This window comes from Colossoma macropomum, unplaced genomic scaffold (assembly GCF_904425465.1).
Source record: "Colossoma macropomum unplaced genomic scaffold, Colossoma_macropomum, whole genome shotgun sequence".
Classification (NCBI taxonomy): Eukaryota; Metazoa; Chordata; class Actinopteri; order Characiformes; family Serrasalmidae; genus Colossoma; species Colossoma macropomum.
This window is the reverse complement of record NW_023494797.1, coordinates 16,756,735-16,776,796: the sequence shown is the minus strand read 5'-3', so window position 1 is coordinate 16,776,796 and position 20,062 is coordinate 16,756,735. Positions and strand designations below refer to the sequence as shown.

Genomic DNA, 20,062 nt, shown 5'->3' with positions numbered 1-20,062 from the left:
GTGACTGTATTTGTCAGCTTTTGAAGAAGTTGAGCCCAGGTTTTTGGATCACTATTTTGCACAGACTTCACGATCTTTTATTTTGAAATTTAATTTGTGTTTCAAACCAACCAGTCTGTGTTGTATATGATGAGATACGAGAGATATTTTCACATGAAATATCTAAAATCGAATCCTTGGAATCAAAACTTCATTGAATCTAAAAATGTGTCCTGTTAGTTACTAACAGAGCAAAGTTGAGCAGGGAAGGAGTAACGCGTGCATGAGACGGAGCGCGCGTGTCTCTCGGGAACTGGATTTAGATCATAATCAATACAGCAGGCGCTCTTTCACCAGCGCAGTGCCAGGCTGTCTCCTAACTGCTCATAATGGTTTTCGCAGGTCATAACGGTGGTGTGTGCGCACGTAAGTGAGCGATGAGACGAAGGAAGGGTTCTCTCACCTTCTTCCCACCCTGCTTCTCCACCATGTCGGTGCTGAGTGGGAAGTCCTCCAGCTGGGGGGTTTTAGAACCCCCACCCTTGGGCATCGTTCAGCTTTCGCCACGCCAAACCACATTCACGCCTCCATCGCGTCGTCATCGACCGTCTGGGAGAAGGAAGGAGGGAGAGAGAGAGGGAAAAAGAGAGAAAAACATTAGCACCTGGTTGCCGGCCTCCCTAGAAAAGCCATTTCTGCTCAGTCACACAATGCTCCCATTAGCAGAACATCAAGCTTTCCATTTCCAGCAATTACACCTCAGCTTGGCTGGCGAAGGTGATGGGCAGGCGGCTTCACTCGCTCAGCGCTGCCCTTTAAATGTGGGTTAGCTCTGATTGCTCTGCCAAATCCGTGGCATTTTGTTAAACGCAATTTAATGTAAACCTAAAAAAAAAAACCCAGAGCTTCAGCAAATGCTTGCTAAACAGATGAGATCTGAGGCAGTGCTGGACGATATATCGTTTACAGTGGTTTACCGTGATACTGATAAACCGTGATATTGATTTCCAGGTTGAGAAGTACTGAAAGATAACAAGCATCATGTCAATTACAACAGTCTACAACATAAAACAGGCACTTCTTCCAAGCAGGGCTGAGCGATCTGGGGAAAATATCTAATCTAGTGATTTTTCTGACCAATATTGTGAATCAGATTTCATTTGCGATTAACTATAATACAAGATCCAGGCCTGTTTTTTTTTGGTCAAGACCACCAATATACCCACTTTTTTATGTAGAGACTTGAACACAGAACTCCAATTTACTTATTGTTAAGTTACATTTATTTAGGTTTAAAAATATATTTAAAAAAAATTATAAAATGAATTATTAATATCTGTTATTAGGTTAAACTGTGGCTCCTGTAACTTGTAAACTGCACAAAATTGCAATTTTGGATATAAAAACAATTCTTGTTAAGCTTCTTGTTTTTTGATATTTCACCTTTGATCTTATTCTGCACACACACTTCACTCACGGTATCCAGAACCTGGACTTTAACTGGAATGTATGTCATCTACTTGTTGCTTTGGATCAAAATACACCAAACAACACAAAATACACGAAACAATGTGCTTTATCACTGAACACATAATTGATTTTGAAAATACTGTAACGCTGAATTTTATCAATATCGCCATCAGCACGTACACAGGACACTAAGACTATGCTGTAATCCAATACAGCATACAGTGTTACATTGCAACATCCATATCTATGGTCAAATGTGCACAATTATTGATTGAAAAACTATACCATTTAAACACTTCACTTACAGAACATGTGCAACGTATTCTGCAGAGTGTGCTGATGAAAATTGCAGCCATACTGTGCAAAGACTTTGTGGCTACATACTCAGAACTACACCTCGGCCAAACGGCACATTAGTCAACAAGTGCAAGAGTTAATTTTTTGACTCAGCAAATTCACGTCGCCTTTGATCCATCACTGTTATTTACATCCTCTTCTGACACCTGACAGCTCTGCACCAGATAAACCTCACTGATGTGTGGTTTGTCTTCACTACTGGTAAAAATCCACAGCTGCCTGGGTTCCAAAACAGAACAGAGCCTTAATGCCGCATCATAACAAGGATAAATAATCAGCCCGAAATCAGGCTGGCATGTATTTATTTACATTTTTACCACCACACACGAGCTATTCAGAGCAGGGCTGAGGAACAAAAATGAAAGCTGGAAATGAACAGTGACAAAAACGAAACCAAAAACGTGATCATCCCTGACTGCTCTGGAACAGAAACGCTTATTTGAATCTTTTATTGGACACCCAAGTTACTTTTTGTTCCACGAAGGCAACAACTCACTCCTTGAACCAGCTTACTGTTTACGTCTAACCTCCCAACTTCCAAACGTGTTTGGATCAATTCCATAACCTGTACGAGAACGTCCTTATCTATACAAGCCCATCTGTCATCTTTCCATCCGCTCTCTAAACCTTCTATTTATTTATATTAGGCCTAACAGCTTATTTAAAAGGAACAGAATTAATTTGTGCTTAATTTTTTGTAATTGGCTCAGGAATGAAAACGTTAAAATATCGGTTCTACTCTGATTGAGGCCGGGTTTAGAGGAAGGGTAGAGATGCCTGGTAATAATAATGTAAAAGACTATGTGTAAACTGTCAATGATCAAAACTATCAGGATTCAGATTAAAGAGGCCAGAGGGGGCGGGGCTTATGCCATGCTCTCATTTGTCGTCTCTCAGTGATCAATACTAGGCATCTGGATGAATCCTAAATGTTGCAGTATACTTGATTTTAACTAGACAAGCACTGTTAGAAATAAAGGTTCTGTGCAGGTAGATTTTCTGTTCATAAAGGTACCAACAGTGTAAACGTACCTTCAAAGCTACAACAGTGGTTTTAAGGTCTGATTGTGAACCTTCAATAAGTTTTTCCAGGTGAGAAGTTTGTATTTGTATCTTTTCATAACCGAATGTTTTAAACCAGAACAATAAAATAAAAGCCTGGAGACGAGACGGGGTGTGTGGAGTCAGTACAGCTTAGAACATATCATTTCAGTGGATTATGGTTCAGTTATGTTCCCTGACTAAAGGTACTGAGATGTACCTTTGAGGGTCCCACCCCAGTGACAAGAGGGGTCCTGACCCAGTGAGAGTTTCATCCCTTTTTTTTCCTGAGAGTGTACAGTACTGTGCAGTCTAAGCACGTGCTCAGGAAAGTAAATATTAGAACAAAATAAACATAAGTAGAATAAGTAGTCATTATATATGTAATGTTTTTGTGTTTAATTAAATGTCCGCCCCTCTCCTTGTGGCAGCCCAGTTTTATTAGTAGTTATTAGTAGTTAAGTCAGCACTTTCTTATTTTAAATCAGGTGTGTTAGCGATAGAACTTAAGAAATCCATGTGAGGGCTGGAGGAGTCCAGGAGAAACCTGGAACCAAGGTTTTCATCAAACTAGCTAACAAGACTGCTTCTTTGAAAATTATCTTGTTACCTTTTACTGCATTTATGTTTATTTGCACCTACTTTAAAGTGATATGATGTTTCACAAGCAAACACATACCTATGGCCAGAACAAACAGTTTTAAACAATGTGCTCAGGGGCCTCAGGGTCCTGTATAGTACTGTATGTGTGTGCAAGAGGGCTGACCCACATATCCTGTGTTTGTCTGAAACATAGATTGTTCACATCCTCAGAAATTAACGCAACCTGCTATGGAGATCTTAATTTTCCAGATGGACAAAAGACACACAGACGAGTACATAAACATTTACCTGAGATATACGCCGATCAGGCATAACATTATGACCACCTCCTTGTTTCTACGCTCATCGTCCATTTTAGCAGCTCCACTTACTATATAGGTGCACTTTGTAGTTCTACTGTTACAGACTGTAGTCCATCTGTTTCTCTGCATACTTTGTTAGCCCCCTTTTACCCTGTTCTTCAGTGCTCAGGACCCCCATGGACCCTCACAGAGCGGTACCATTTGGGTGGTGGATCATTCTCAGCACTGCAGTAACACTGGTGGTGTGTTAGTGTGTGTTGTGCTGGTACGAGTGGATCAGACACAGCAGTGCTGCTGGAGTTTTTAAACACCGTGTCCACTCACTGTCCACTCTATTAGACACTCCTACCTTGTCAGTCCACCTTGTAGATGTGAAGTCAGAGACGATAGCTCATCTGCTGCTGCACAGTTTGTGTTGGTCATCCTCTAGTCCTTCATCAGTGGTCACAGGACGCTGCCCACAGGACGCTGTTGGCTGGATATTTTTGGTTGGTGGACTATTCTCAGTCCAGCAGCGACACTGAGGTGTTTAAAAACTCCAGCAGCACTGCTGTGTCTGATCCACTCAGACCAGCGCAACACACACTCCACCATGTCAGTGTTACTGCAGTGCTGAGAATGAACCACCACCCAAATAGTACCGGCTCTGTGAGGGTGGTCCTGACCACTGAAGAACAGGGTAAAAGGGGGCTAACAAAGTATGCAGAGAAACAGATGGACTACAGTCTGTAACTGTAGAACTACAAAGTGCACCTATATAGTAAGTGGAGCTGATAAAATGGACAATGAGCGTAGAAACAAGGAGGTGGTCATACCGTTGTCTGATCGGTTGACTGTATATGCACCGTATACAGTCAGAAGTCTGACAGAAGATTCAAAACATTTTAACAGGTAAAAATCACAAAATCAGCCCAAAATCTTGAAATTGGAAAACGTATATAACCCAAAACTGTGTATCGCTGCACCCCTGCGAGTGCTGTTATGCTCCCTACTCTAGAACTCCTTTACGTTCCCCCTGTGGTAAATGCATCCTGTTGGCCGTGCCCTGCTCGGTATGTGGAGGTACTTACACTATATGGAGTATGAATAAATCATACGAAGAGAGTTCCACAGTTCTCTCCTCCATACTGTTATTTCTCCAGAGTGCCGTTCTGAAGGCTGAGCCTAACTTGAACGTTGCCCCGCCCTCCGTTTCTTCCCGTTTCTCCATCTCTCTCGCCCTCCTTTACTCCCTCACTCCCTCCCCAGTAACGCTGGCACTCAGCTCTGCCCTGGCGCCACAGCCCTCCCTCCGCAGCTCTCCTATTCAAAGACAGCTATTTATATCCCCCCACCACACACATACACACGCATGCACAGGCAAGGAGAAATACTGCTCCTCTCTCTTCCCGGCATATGGAACATGAGATGTCTTATACGCACCCCGACTTCTCACCATCTTCCACATCTTAAAGTGGCCGAAAGGTCAAGCACTGACAGAGATAAACAAACGCACTAAAAGTAGGTCGACACATGTGGTAGAACAATACACGCCACTCGGGCCTATTTTGAGACGCACAACAACCACACATCCTGCTAACTGTTGAAGGCAAGGATCATTTCACGGAACCAGCACCAGGCATTTTACACATACATCCCAGACCAGGACTTCAGAGTGGCTGAAACGGAGTCAGCCTGAATGTACATGTAGGGATGGGCATCAAAACATGACAATATTTATCGTTAATAAATGAAGATTCCCGGACAAAACTGAAATTAACTGCTTAAATAAAATACACTAATCATAAAACAATACGATGACAAAAATACAGACCTTTATTAACAAAATCAGCTTTCCATAGAATAAAACTGAGCTGAAAATAAGCAAAAAACAGTTTACATGGGAAAAAAACCTCACTAACTCCAGGCTATAGCAGCACACGGCACACAATCCAGAGTCCTTGATGACAGAGATTTGTTGGTGATCCAAGGCAATGAATTCCCTTATTTTTTAGTTTTCGTTATACCGTATGCCTACGTTTGTGAATTTTTTCGCCATTTTAAAAACTAAGACTACAGACGGCGTAAGCAGAGACTTTCCTTCCTGCTTCGGTTGTATCTGTGTGTTCTGCTTATTGTGCAATTTTTTCCTTCAACCCTTTTTTCGTTCATCCTTAATTGTTATCATGATAAACTATGTCACAGTATTCTTTTCTAAACATATTGTGGATGTGTCAGTATTTCTGGAACTAGGGGTAGACATTGCTTTGACACTGGCTAGACCAGGGGTCAGCAACCCAAGAGCCATTTCGTCCTCTCAATAAAAATCAAACCACCTTGGGAGCCACATTTTATGTCCATTTTACTATCTTGGCTGTAAATATGTCGGCATGTACTAGCGAAGGCGGAAAAATATGAACGAAAACGCAGACTTACTTTGCTCTGCTTTAAGCTTTAGCTCAGCTATAGCAGCTTTTCTTGCATCTCCGGCAGGAAACTTTTCCAAAAAATTGGAATAATTTCTTGCAAAACGTCTAACATTGGACTTTTTACAAGGCTGAAGTCGCTTCTCGTTCGCCAGCTTCTTGCTCAAATTATTCCGTTCCACCTTAAATGGTGCCGCATGGAGCCACATGGTGCTGACCCCTGGACTAAACATTGCTTGCAGCAACGTCCTTCATGTCCAGTTTCAAAACATTGTTTAAAAAGCAACATTTTTGGTACTGAAGCATGCTTCTATTATTCTTGCTCCAAATTCTTTATTTTGGCCACAAGATTTGCTGCCTTGGAGGTCCGAGTGGCCAGGGCAAATTTTATAACCGGTCTACCCCATCTAGAACACTGACCAAGTCCATGTTTAATTACTGAGAGTGCATCGTTCAGCTGAATGTATTCATAGTTTATCATATTTATTTCTATAATGTATCACTGCTGGTCCTTTTTTGCCTGTTCTAACTTAAATAAAAATAAATATCATGAAATATCGTGTATCATTATTTCTGGCACATCGCCCGTCCCCTATGTATATGACTGTGTGTGTGCTGTGTAATTAATTTTTCCATTCCTTCCGAGACCTGTGTGTACTCTGCCTCGGAGAACGGCAGCTCGGATGACGTTACAGCATTATTAGAGTTTCATATTTCCTTTTTTCTCTCCTCTGCTATGTTTGGTTTCTGTGAACTGTTTCTATAGGGGAATTGGAAGGACCCTGTGTGTGTGTGTATGTGTGTGTGTGTGTGTGTGTGTGTGTGTGTGTCTACTGTGAACTTTCATGGCAGGAAGAGGAACGCACATGAAGTAAAGCAAAAGGAAACACAGTCACAACCACTCCTCGTTTCCTCCACCTTCCTCCTCAATCATAAGCTGCAAAGCATCTGCCGTCAGAGCTTACAAGCTTGTGTACGTCTCCAACGGTGCAGCTTCTGCCTGCAGCCATCTCTAATTCATCGCAAGGCCTACTTCCTGCACTGTAACCTACTGTAGGCGCGGTCCCTGTCCAAAAGAGTCTTGCTGCATCTGCCTGCTGCACACCCGCGCATACCAAAACGACAACAAGCCCCCGAATATGGAGCATGTGCGCAGTGTGTACAAACTCCTCCAGGGGTCCAAACACTCCTCTGCCGTGGCCAATCTCCCTAATGTATCACAGACAGGGGGCCTCTGTCTCCAAAGCTCGCTGTACTAAAAATATAACATGCATTATTAGGCAGTTCTATACACTACTAGTGGTGGGCAATGTGAAATTTCATTCTGTTGTTATTAATAATGTCAAAAAACTCTTCTGGGCACGCTGGGGATATTATAAGCACTGAAAAGCACTAACCAGCAGGATGTTTCACTACAAAGAGAGCATTATTAGTCCTGTTTAACTGGATTTTCTGTGGCAAAGAAGGTAAAATTTTGAAAAAAATTACAGTTTAGTTCTAAATTTTAATATCGTGATCTACTGTGAACCATGAAAGTGCATGTAAGTATCGCGATGTTATGTTTGTGCCATATTGCCCACCAATACAATCAATTAACTCACTTAAGGATTTTCACGGTCAAACAAAAGGCCTGATTTCTGACTAAAGATGCTTTGCAAATAAACAAAATGTATAGTAACATAAAACAGTGTTTCATTTTATACTTTAAAATTAAATAAGACTCGTTAACTACCCAAGCTGGCCCAAGCTTCCATTTGAAAAATTACCTGTAGTTTGAAGAAGAAACACAAAATTGAACTAGCTTGTTGGTAGGGCTGGGCAATATGACAATATTTACTGTTACTGTGATAAATTACAATATCGCTGCTGTCGGAAGAAAACCTCGTATCTCCATTTTTGACATTTTTCAGTTTCTGACATAATTTGAAAATGCCTGTTGCCCTTTACATTATATGTAAATTCCATGAAGAATGGACTAAAAGAAATGACCCAAAATGACTTGGGAAAAAAAGTCTGGTTCCATTGACTTACATTAAAAGTATGTTTTTTCCTTCTCCTGTAAAGTTACCATTCTGGAGATACAGGGTTTTCTTCCGACAACAGCGATACGCTTAACATGCTTTCAAAAGCACAGGTCCTTTTTGCTGCTACTGTATTCCTACAATCTCCTTTGAGATCAATCAAGTCTGTCCAATTAACTTGTTTAAAAAAGAAAAAAAAGAAAGTAAATAAGTAAAGAAATTAATGCAATTCCAGCTTAGTCGATCAAAGAGGCCATAACTGAGGCTATAACAACATCATGACTTAGAGGAAAAAGCCCTCCAACATTTTTATTTTCAATACAATATTAGTTTAGGATTTAAGAGTAAGACTATTTGCAGGATGGGTTTATCTAGAGGGTCATATCCCTGGCTCTTGGTCCGGTCCATCACGTGCTACGCATTCAGGTTTAGCAGGCCGCATTTGAGCGCTAGCTGTGGGCTCAGATAATCCGGGTGTTGTTGAGGACTCGGAGGCTCTGAGCCTGCGGATGAGGGAAGAATGCGGGTGCGGATCGGGGTTTGGGCGAGTCGCTGTTTGCCGAGGCCGACCCTGGGGTCAGTGGGGGTCGCACTTAGGCAGCTTCCTCCTGCCTGCTGACTCTGCAGGAAGGCCTTTGCTCAGCCAGGCACACAAAGCTGCATCTAATCTCCTGCTTCCAGCGGCTCTTTCCGAACCAGCCTGGCCCTCTGGCTCAGACACGCATGTGCATACCACACAGATTTGAACGGGAAAACAGCACAACGCAACTATTCTGCCCTCGCTGCCCTCCTCCTCCCCCCACTCGGGAAGGCGCAAACAAAACATGGTGCAAATCCCTCACTGAAAGAAGAGCGTCCATGAGCACAGAGACATGGAGGACAGCGGCCCTGCATGCTAAAACCTCTATAATCGAGGTCCGCAGAGTGGAGTTAAAGCAACCTCAATCTGGTCCTTGTCTGGAGGGCAAAGTCCTGTTTATCATCGCTTGATGTCGTCTTTAGTAGTTTATATCTATTTGATTGATCCATCATTTCTTTTTGAATGTTGTGGCCTGCAACAAGTATGTGACAACTGCATATAGCATTTCTATGAACCTACATTGGGTACTTTTATCTGATATGTGCTAAATAAAATGTACCCACCTTATAAGCATGTTGCTTTTATGAGGAATTACCAACTACCAGCTAAAGCTACTGTAGCTACAAAGGCAAACAAAGGGCAGTAATTTCATGGGCTGGTAGGATGAGCATATATCACACCCAAAATCATGAACCTGTAGAGCACTACTCCATGGCTTTGCTTTTTCCTACGACTGAGAAAGACTTCTATACAGCAGGAGGACCAAAATCAAGCTTTGTCTCTAGTTCACTCAGATCAAGAGATGACCAGTCAGTCAGAGAAAGCTTATAAAGGTGAAGCAGCAGCTAATGTAGGAAGCCATGCTAGTCTGTTTAATTTTCAAAAGCCTGAAAATGAAGGTTTCTAAAAGACGTTTCCTGACATGGGTGTATGGTTCTTGGAAAAACCTGATAAAAAGAATAAGGTTTACATTGTGTGGAGGCTCTTTAAACTTGGCAAAGGTTCCTAACACCTGCATCTCACATGCTTTTATTCAAAAGAAGCATCAGTTGAAAGGTTCTTTGGGTTTGTCTACGGCATCATCTCAAACAGTGTGTCCCTAATTCAGGGGCTGCATCCTTTGGAGGCTGCATTTGAAGGCTGACTGCGTCACAGCGGCGTGACTAGGCTGTCCAGTTTCGAAGCCTCCTTCGTAAGCGGCCGATAAATGTGTCCTCCTTTTCCATGGCAACATATTTCGAGGTTCACTGCGTACTGGCAGCGTCAGCAGGGGAGCGAACAGCGGCTGAAGAGACACTTTTAAATATAAGTATTAGGTTTAAACTGAGGCGAATGATTAACGATACAAAAATAAAACAAATCTCATCAGTAGCCTGGGGTGAAAAAAATAAACAACTAAAATCAAAGTTTCAAAGTCTTTAAAGAACTTCGAAAGAACTTGACAGGAGCGGTGTTTCGTGACGCAGCGGTGAGGGCGGGAACAGCGGTGGTGTGACAAACAGGAAATCCGCTGTAGGGCAGGCCGTGTCATTTCGGTTCAGCCTTCGCAGGTCTAAGCTGCTATTCGAAGGACACGCCTCCGTAGACCGCATCCTTCAAAGGATCCAGTCTCTGAATTGGAACACACCCATAAAGCCCACTTTGCTAACTTTATTTTTTAAGACTATGGGGCAGTGGTGCTCAAAGCGCTTCTTAAGGTCTAGTTCTAGTTAACCTAGTTCACAATGCATTAGGATGAAGCAAAAATGTGGCCTGGGGGGGCCCTAAGGACCAGTTTCAGGACCACTGATGTAAGGGAACCAACATAAGCGCTCTATAATGACCTATAAGGGGTCCATATTCCAGCCAGACTTCTGCTGTATAGCGCTTTAATATGTGCAAATGTGTTAGAAATGAAAGAAACAAAGCAGAGAGAAGTATTTTTTTCCGAGCCAAACAAAGCAGACGGGGGCTCCAGAGAGCTCAAATGCGCATCTCTGCTTTCCTCTATCAATAGCTCTCCCTCTTTTACTCCCTCCCACCTCCGCGGTCAGATAGAGGCCATTGCTTCAGCTCACTGCAGGGCGTCTGTGTAGCTCTCCCTAATTCTGTCTGTCTCTTGCACGCACAGGTACGCATTCACACAGTCGCGCTGATAGCAGTGCTAATATGGGTTGACTTTGGTGACCACACGTCTTGCTGAGATGAAAGGGCGGGGCAGCGTTCCTCCCTTCTTCATCACTGTAACCCGGGGGTGCTGTCGGCACGTCCGCACCACTTGAGTATTCTGGCGGGATTCGCTGCACCTGTCCCTCGTGCTTCCAATGGAAAACGGCTCCACTGCAGCAGCTGCACTAAGTCAATGGGCATTAGAGAGAGCCTCTGTGTGTTTGTATGTGTGTTTGAGTGCAGATGAATGTTAGAGGTGAGGCCTCTCGTGTCCTCTTAGTCAGCAGGCTATGTGACCGGGCTGAAGGTTGGAGGCGGTCGCTTCCAGTGTCCTGTGTTAATGAGAGCTGCGTGATGAGATCCTGATGGCTCCCAGACGTTACAGGGCTCACTTCAATTGGATAGTCCAGTGTAGAGTACTTCATAGATGCTTACCTTGCAATTAATTTATTTTCGGCTCAATATCTACAACAAGGCCCACGATATTTTCTTTCCTTTTCTTTTAAATGAAAGACTTAATGTAGAAAGTAAATATTCATACGCTTTCAGAATGTATTATTTACTCTGCACGCTGCTGTCGGAACAAAACCTCATATTTCCATTTTTGTCATTTTTCAGTTTTTTGACATAATTTGAAAATGCCTGTTGCCCTTCACATTGTATGAAAATTTTATAGTGAATGGACCAAAAGAAACGGCCCAAAATGACTTGGAAAAAAGTCTGCTTCCATAGACTTACAATAAAAATAAGGTATGTTTTTTCCTTCTCCTGTAAAGTTACCATTTTGGAGATACGAGGTTTTGCTCCAACAACAATGAACAGAAACTAAACTGCCATAAAAGCCTGCTTTCCATTATTTTTGTGATGTGATTGTGATTGTTGTAATTACCTATTCAGTCAATAAAAAATGAGCCCCGCCCACTCCCACTGAACTTATTAAGTCTTTCAGCCAGGACTGCTATTTGAACGAGGCACAGTACAGGGCGCCAGTCAGAACAGCGCTCATCTACATGCATCGGTCTTAAATGCACATTAACAAAAGCAGCACGGTTAATTTGATTGGAAAACGATAGGCTGCAAAAGTCATGGTACAAAAATCCACGTAAATAAAACGAATACTAACTCTAACTTTTCCTACACTCCAAAAATAGTTCTATAAAAAAACAGAAAAAGGAAAGAAATAACATTAAAATGTTCTTTAAAAACATACAGAACAGGTTTCCATCATGAGAAGAACTACTTATCCATGCAAAGAGCCATTTAAGCATTCAAAGAGCTCTTCAAGTTCTCATGGTTCTAAACAAACATCGACTTTACTAAAGAACCTTTGAAAACCATCTGTTTTATCTCTAATCACTGTCCTAATCCTCACCATAACACTGTTAAGAGCCAAGTTTCCACTAAGCAGTTTGTTTATAGTTTAAACCATGCAAATTTGTATTCATTTGTCTCACAATTACAACGTTTAGTTATACGAGTCTGAACACTCTGCGCCCTTTTGTGTATGTAAAGCTTGTTACAAAATAAATAAATAAATCAAATAAATATTCAGAATAAAAATGCTCTCCATTCATATGACACATTCTGACAGACTGTAATACACCCCAGTAAGCGTAGGGGGAGATGTGGCTTCTGCTGTTTTGCTGCACCATCAAAGTTTTTGCAAATACGAAACCTGAAATCACGGTGGTGCTGTGGAAGCGTCAAAGTGACAGGCAGCTGGAGAAGTCAAAGGTCTAATTAGTCAATACATTCAATCGACAGTTGATAGAATAATCGATTATCATTAGTTGAAGCCCGACTCTCGCTTCCACTCTCCTTCTCTCTCCTTCTGCCCTTCCCCTTCTATGTACTGTAACAGGCTATTTGCATTAGCTACAAGAGCAGGGCACAGCAGCCAGGACTGTTTGGTGTGCAAATAGAGCGTTGCCGAGGCCAGCCGGGCACACTCCCGTTTCCAGGCAACGGCGGGCCGGGATCGTCCGAGCAAGCCCATGACCAGCGCAGATTCGTTTCATTAGAGGCTTTTGTGTAACGAGGGGAGAAGACAAACAAGGCAGAACAGGAAAGAGGCATTATCAGGCCCAGGCCCAAGAGGCAGGAGGTGCAGCTTTACGTCTTACTCCTTTACGGTCGCTCCTTTCCAGGTTCAGCACAGTGCTGCGCGATGTACCGTCTATATCAGCATACTGGCACTTAACGCATAAAAGATTCACTTGGGATTCGTTTTATGATTAAGAACCAAACTATTGAATCAGAGCAAGCAATTCTTTTAGCATAGAGTATGAGTGGATACAAAGAATGGAGCCACTTTAACTGTATTAAAGGGGTATTTTTTTATTTTTGCATTATTCAATATTGTTTTGCAAACTAAGATTAGTCCTGCCTCACTACAGACCGCAATTTCTGTACAGTGGTGGCGGTGATGGGAAGAAGGGGGCATGATGTTTACATTACAAATGTAGCCATTTTATTTACTGCCCAAAAGCACCAGTGAACCTACAGGTTTCTTTTTATAAATGTAATGCTGATGATGGGGACTACTTGGCCTTACAACATCCAGCATGTAACCCTACACCATGAACGGATTAATAAAACACTGAGGCATTAAACTTATCAGACGTCTGGTTCCCATCACCCCTGTTGTGAACGATTCTGACTCCGTAAGATTCTCTAGATCAGCGCATTTTACATCAAACAACTCTGAACGATTTAATTTAAAAACTTCAGTAGTAAAAATCAGTAGTATTCCTTTTTAATATACAGGGTGATTCAAAATATTCATCTGATTTCAAAGAGCCATATTTTTACAACCGTGAGGCGCCTAGGAACCAATCACAATCCAATTGTATGAGGGGGTCATAGAGTTTCTGACTGTCAGTGGAAGATGGCTCCCTTCAGTCTGAGAGATGAGACCCCTGAGCAGAAAGCGTTCTGCGTTCTCCACTTCAATAAGAGTGAATCCGTCATAACTGTGCAGTGTGATTTTTGTGGGCAGTGAAGCTCCAACAGCTCAGAGCGTTCGTCGTTGGTTCCACAACACTGGATGATCTCCGAAATCGCACTGAAAGAGCCGTGAGTGCAGCGACACCCGACATGCTCAATCCAGTATGGGATGAGTTTGACTATGGTGTTGATGTCGTCCGCACAGCTGGAGGAGGTTCATACTGAGACCTTGTAAAATTACATAAACTTTACGCTCATTAAACCATTTACAGTTCACTGCACTGTTCTGTAATGATTTACAAGATAAATAAATCATTTTGAGATCAGATGGATCTTTTTGAATCACCCTGTATATTAAATGTATACTGGTATTGAACTTAATACCAGCGCAAGGGGAGAAAGCAGCACACATTTTCAGCATTGAGGTGGCACAGCGAGTCCTCCATCTCCAGAGCAGCCTCGACAAGAGGCCAGGAAGGGTGCAGTAGGAGGAGAGAAGCGAATGATTTGTAGTGATATTCTGAGCACGTGGGCAGCTGGCTGAGAGAGCTGTGTGTAAAAGTGTGCGCGCGTGCAAAGCGGCAACCTAGCCTGCGGCACAGCTCTGCTGCACTGGAGCCTACCTGCGTATCTCGGGCAGAGGGGTGAACCGGAGGGTGATCTGCTGCATTCCCTCTGATTTAACCATCACTACATTATACTCTACCTCTCTCATACAGATCCCTTCCTCCCTCTCTCGCTTCCTCCATCTTATTCTTAGCCCCTGCTTTGAGTTCTGAGCTCATCCATCCTCTCTCTCTCTCTCTCTCTCACACACACACACTCATCCTCCTCCTCCTGCTTTCTAATGCTGGCAGAAAGCTATCCAACCATCTTAGAGACAAACAGAGAAATGAAGGAGATCATAAGGGAGCCGCTATCGCGCACACACAAGCCAGTCATACACACACGCAAAAGGCCTGTTGCCTAGCAACGCTGGGAAGGGGCACGTGTTCCTGAGGAGCTGACACAGTGAGAGAGCGAGAGAAAAACAGGAAGGGAGGGAGCGAGTGAGCAAGCATGAGAGAGATACTGAGAGAGCGAGAGAGAGAGAGAGAGAGAGAACAGGACTGGACTGGAGTGCTAATGAAAATGTGTGTGCGCATGTATGTGCGTTCACAGACTCCTCGCTATAGAAGCCCATTCATGCCCTTTCTTCACCTCCTTCAATGCTCAGCGCTCATTTTCTCCACTCAATCTTTCTCTGCTTGCCTGAAGGTGGGAGGCAGACTTGTGTAAAAGTGAAGTATGATAATCTCATGATATGGATTTTATCATATTGTAGAAACCATAACAAGCTCAAAACGATGAACCATAAACAGCCACGCTGCTCCCAAAACAAAACAAACAAGAGCTAAAAATCAAAATTGACCTTTTTTCTGTTAATTAATGCCCCTGGTGGTATTAAGCACAACTGATCATGGAATCTCATTACATTACATCTCATTATTCTTATTTTTCTGTCCTTTGATAAAACGTAATGTCATCTTTGGTCAAAATGTAATGCCTCTAAAACAAACAGCTGTCATCTATATCATGTGAGTGGGCAACATACCAATATAACATCATGATATTTGAAGACATACTTATAATATGCAATATTTATTACAGCATTATTTTTAGCTTGAGAGACTGGAATAGATGCATTAAACACACAATAGCAGTGCTCAAATACTGTATACAGATACTGCTTCTCTAAATCCAGTTACACTGGAGACTTCTCCATTTAACAATTCCCACTATAGGCTATATGTGACAATTAATAATCACAGTGCTAATTTATCGTCGTACTGCTCACCCTAATGTGTTTCACATGCCGCTCCGACCACCCCATCTACCACTGAGGGGAAAATGCATTATGACTTCAAATTCACTACGATTTTAATAATTCAAACGAACTCTGCAGAAAGCTCTTTTTACAGTGAAATCTAAATGAGCAAAAAAAAATTCTCATTAGCTAAAAATACAGATATTCGGTAACACTAAATGCTGACGGAGACGCTGACATCTACAGGTGTTTTTACTCTTCAGTTAGTCAGAGAAATATATTTTAACTGTTTTTAGACACAACATTAACATCAGCTTATTTAACGATAAAATCCGTGCTCTCCGCCCTCTCAGACACATCCTTGACAACGTGATCACGCAAACATGAGCAGAATATTACACATTTTATAGTTCAGATACAATATATAGAATATACAATATATAGTTCAAATACAAATACAATAATTTAGTGTTTCACTAAATTGTTGGTCTGGATATTTTTGTGTTCCCGTAATTAAATATTGAATAACATCATCTGAACAGTGATTTAAGTACTGTGAGTATTTAAATATTGTCACCTCGAAAGTTTAACTACTGGAAGTACTGGAAAACTGTGTGTACATCGCTACTGGCTTTATTTATATATACATATATACATACATATACATATAAGATCTAATATTACTTGGTGACTGATATGAGGCAGCATGTGTTACTGTTAAATTTATTTTAATTGTGTACATATAACTTAGACTTTTACTGCCTGGAAAATATCATGATATACATTTTCGTTCATAACGCCCACTCCTGCTCTGCTTACTCCAGCTCCTCTCCATGCGAGGGAGGGAGATTCCAGATTAAATGTCGGCATCAGCAGGAGTGAAGCAGCCTATTTTTCGTGCTCCAGTTCCCCAGCCACGGGCAGACAGGCCAGGAGAGTCACGTGACGGCCCTCTGCTGAGCTCCAAAACAACTCTGTGACAGTGGCTTCTCCAGCAAGGATGCGCTGCACTTCAGTCGATGTTACTATTCAAACTCAGGACTAATCTCCAACCCCAAACTTACACAAAAAGGGTTTCAAAGCTTCAAACTGCCAGTCGAGTCAGAAGATACGCTTTCGGAGTGGATATGCTTATCGTCACCGCCAGGTTAAACCCTTGTATTTTCAGTATTTTGAAAAAGCTGCTGAAGTATTTAATGTTCCTGCCAAGTTACATTTTTTAAAAACAATCCAGGTGTAAACAAATATCTGAACAGGCAAATCACTGGAGGTCAACTCGGCTCTGTCTGCTGCCTAACACAGCAACTAAAGGCACCTCGAGTACAGCAGCACTGAGTGGGCAGAGACGCAACACAGCGCGCAAACGCAGCGGCCGACGGAAAATAACACGCACGGCGCATCCCAGCGCACTACTATATTCTCCTTTGTGCGTGGGTGTCAGAAGATGCTTAGGACAACGTTAAATTTTAATATATTTGTATGAAGGGATGTACTGGGTCATGTTTGTAAACAGAAGGGTGAGTGTGTGCTGGATATACTGCGCAGATAACATCCCTCACCACTGTTTTTCAATGCAAATGGCTCTGGCGGCTTATGTAAGCAGGGCGTAATTTGGCCTGTGATTCATGCATGCCTGACTGTAGGTTAAGCATCCACTTATAGCTCTGTTTCTACAGGCAGCCTGCATGCCTGTTCCAGCCCCCGTCATGTGGAGAAACAGGGAGGAGAATCAACACAGCAACTTCAAAACACACCACCTCCCAAATATAACCTCATCAACTCACAAATATAACCTGATCCATGTAGAGATGGCATCGATCCAATACTTGGTAACAGTACTGGGCTGAACACGCTGGAAAAGATATCAGGGAAAAAAGATCTCTAACAAATCTAGTCTGGAAGAGGCGGGCAATGTGATGACATTTTATCGTTATTGTGATATATTTTATTATCGTGATACACAATACGCTTGTCTGAGCATTTCCTGGAAACAGTACTTAAACCACTGAACAACCGCTTCATTAAAAAGAGGACATGTTTACTGTTTAATTGGCTTTAGTGCAGCACAGGATGAGAAATGCGGAACAAAAAATACTAGCAACTACTGCAACTACAGGGAGATTCACTAGAAAGAGGCCCCGAATATTCTGTTGTAACTCCCGTTAGGATGCAGCAATCTAAACCAAAATAATACGCTACAAACCTCGATGACTGCGTTACATGCGATGCTCGAAGTGATCTCCGTTTTCTGCCAGACACATTTCAACGCGGCGCTCCACGTTCCCGAACGTATCGGCAAGCATATCGGGGTGAATAGCAGCAATTTTACGTTGGATGTTATCCTTCAAATCCTCCACAGTGCGAGGCTTGTTCCGACAGACTTTTCCTTTGACCCCAAAGAAAGAAGCCTGGTGGTGTCAGATCCGGCGACCTTGGTGGCCAAAGCCCCGTTGCCAAAAGAGGACTCAATTTCTGCCATGCTCCTTGCATACTGTATACTGTACACCACCATCCTGATGAGAAGCCGAGTGATGGAGTGAAGGGGCACGGGGGTACGTGCACCCGGAGGTTAAACGTCGCGGCGGCTGTCCGGCGCCTACCTCATCGCTCCGACGCGGGGTATCCTGGCTTGTTCGAAGCTCCATATACTGAGGAGCACAGTGCACGTTGTTTCGTTCAGATTGCTTCATCCTGGCGAGAGTCATTACAGAATGTTCGGGGCCTCTTTCGAGTGAATCTCCCTGTATTTTACTATTAATCAATACCATATATGAAAACGTGTAGATTCACTGGTCATAAAATGGCCGTATGTGTGTTGTCAACATTGTGACCCCTGGTTCCCAGCACTCAGAAATCTGAGTCTATCATCTTCACAACAGTGAACCAAGTCAAACGACTCTGAGTAACTGTTTACATCTCAACCGCTGACTTCTCTGAGTGGAAATCCCCTTTCAGCAAAGCACATCAGTGACAGTTTCTGTTACCATGATGTCAGCTTTGTGGAATTAATACACATTTTTAGCCCTTTCAAAACACTAGACATCCTAACAACATCCTAAAGCTTACTATTCAGTAACGATTGTCCATTTACAGAGGCAAAATGTCAGTACTGGCCTCAGCCAGTATTCAAATTTTCCGTATCGGCAGTATCAGCATCAGACGGGAAAAAGTTGCATCATGCCATCCTTAGCTCAACACCTAAATATCCCCGAAGTGCTAGTAGGTGCAGGCAGCTGCTGAATCTATGCAGCTTCAGCCTCTTAGCCTCAATACACAACCAAATGGCACACTGTAAACGTCCTATAAATGGCTCTCACACACAAATACTACATATGAGCACTCCTATCTAATCAGGAGGCCGTGTCTGTGGAGTCTATCCACAGCTGAGTGGTCCATGTTATACGAGTATTAGATAAGCAGAAAGCCGGCCGTCCTCTGGAACAGCACAGCTATTCATTTAGGCCCGCCGTTCTGCCTCGGCGCTGAATTCAGCCGGGTTTCCCCCTCTGCCCAGCAAATCTGCTTATCAAAGACTGAAATAAATCTTGCCAGGGCATGCTGCAGAGGCCCAGCACCGTGTGTAGCTATTAAAAATAATCACAACAACGATAATAAAAGAGAGCGAGCTGCCGCTCTCTCCCACCCTCTCATTAGGTCCACAGAGAGAGCAGTTGGAATGGTGGGAGTGAGGGAGGACATTTCTCTTCCATAAAAGTCAATACAGATGTCATGGAAAATAAAGTTCCTTTCCACATGCTTGTAATTTTTCTTTTTTTAAAGCGTGTGACAGTGTGTAACGGCGTACTCAGCAGATGCCGGCTGTCACACGTGTCCGAGTCCGGGCTGCACACCAGCGCTGCTGAAAACGCAGGCTATGCAAGCTCCTGTCACAAACGCAGCGCTGGCATTCGGGGCTTTGACGTCTGCCCCCGACTCCGAAACGTGGGAAGTTCGGTCATAAACATACTGAATCAGCACAGGCTCACATTCGACAAAGACAAAGCGACTGATGGAAGTCATGCCTTTTAACCTTTTTAACTCCTTGGAACCACCAGTGGTTCCAAAACACACTTCTTCATATTCTTTACTTCATAACTTTCATATTTCATAAGCTACAATCAAAAGGTGGGTGTCACATGAGAGCTGTAACTGCCTTCTTTCCAGTCAAACAGATGGGTAATGTAGTTTTACAACTTTGTAATACAAGAAGCTGGAAGTTTTTCCACAAATCTGAGCTATAAACTGGATCTCAGATGGCGTCTGTTCAGTGATCTGCACTGTAAAAATTATTTTTATAAAAAAAATACAAAGAGCATTTAAGATTTTTGGCATTCAGCTGTAAATTGTAAGCATATAGCATTATGTTTATGATCATAAAACACATTTTCTGTTAATTTCAGCAT

At 42.7% G+C, this 20,062-nt stretch overlaps 1 protein-coding gene across 2 annotated transcripts in view; it reads right to left on the bottom strand.

The window, feature by feature from the left end:
- The window catches only part of ankrd11 (ankyrin repeat domain 11), a 177,379-nt gene that overhangs the window by 39,792 nt on the left and 117,525 nt on the right, over positions 1-20,062 (bottom strand). For both annotated transcript variants that reach the window (XM_036584434.1, XM_036584433.1), the window contains exon 2: positions 443-588. In XM_036584434.1, coding sequence (XP_036440327.1) covers positions 443-529 — 87 coding nt within the window. In that variant the 5' untranslated portion in view covers positions 530-588. The remainder of the gene's footprint in view (positions 1-442; positions 589-20,062) is intronic.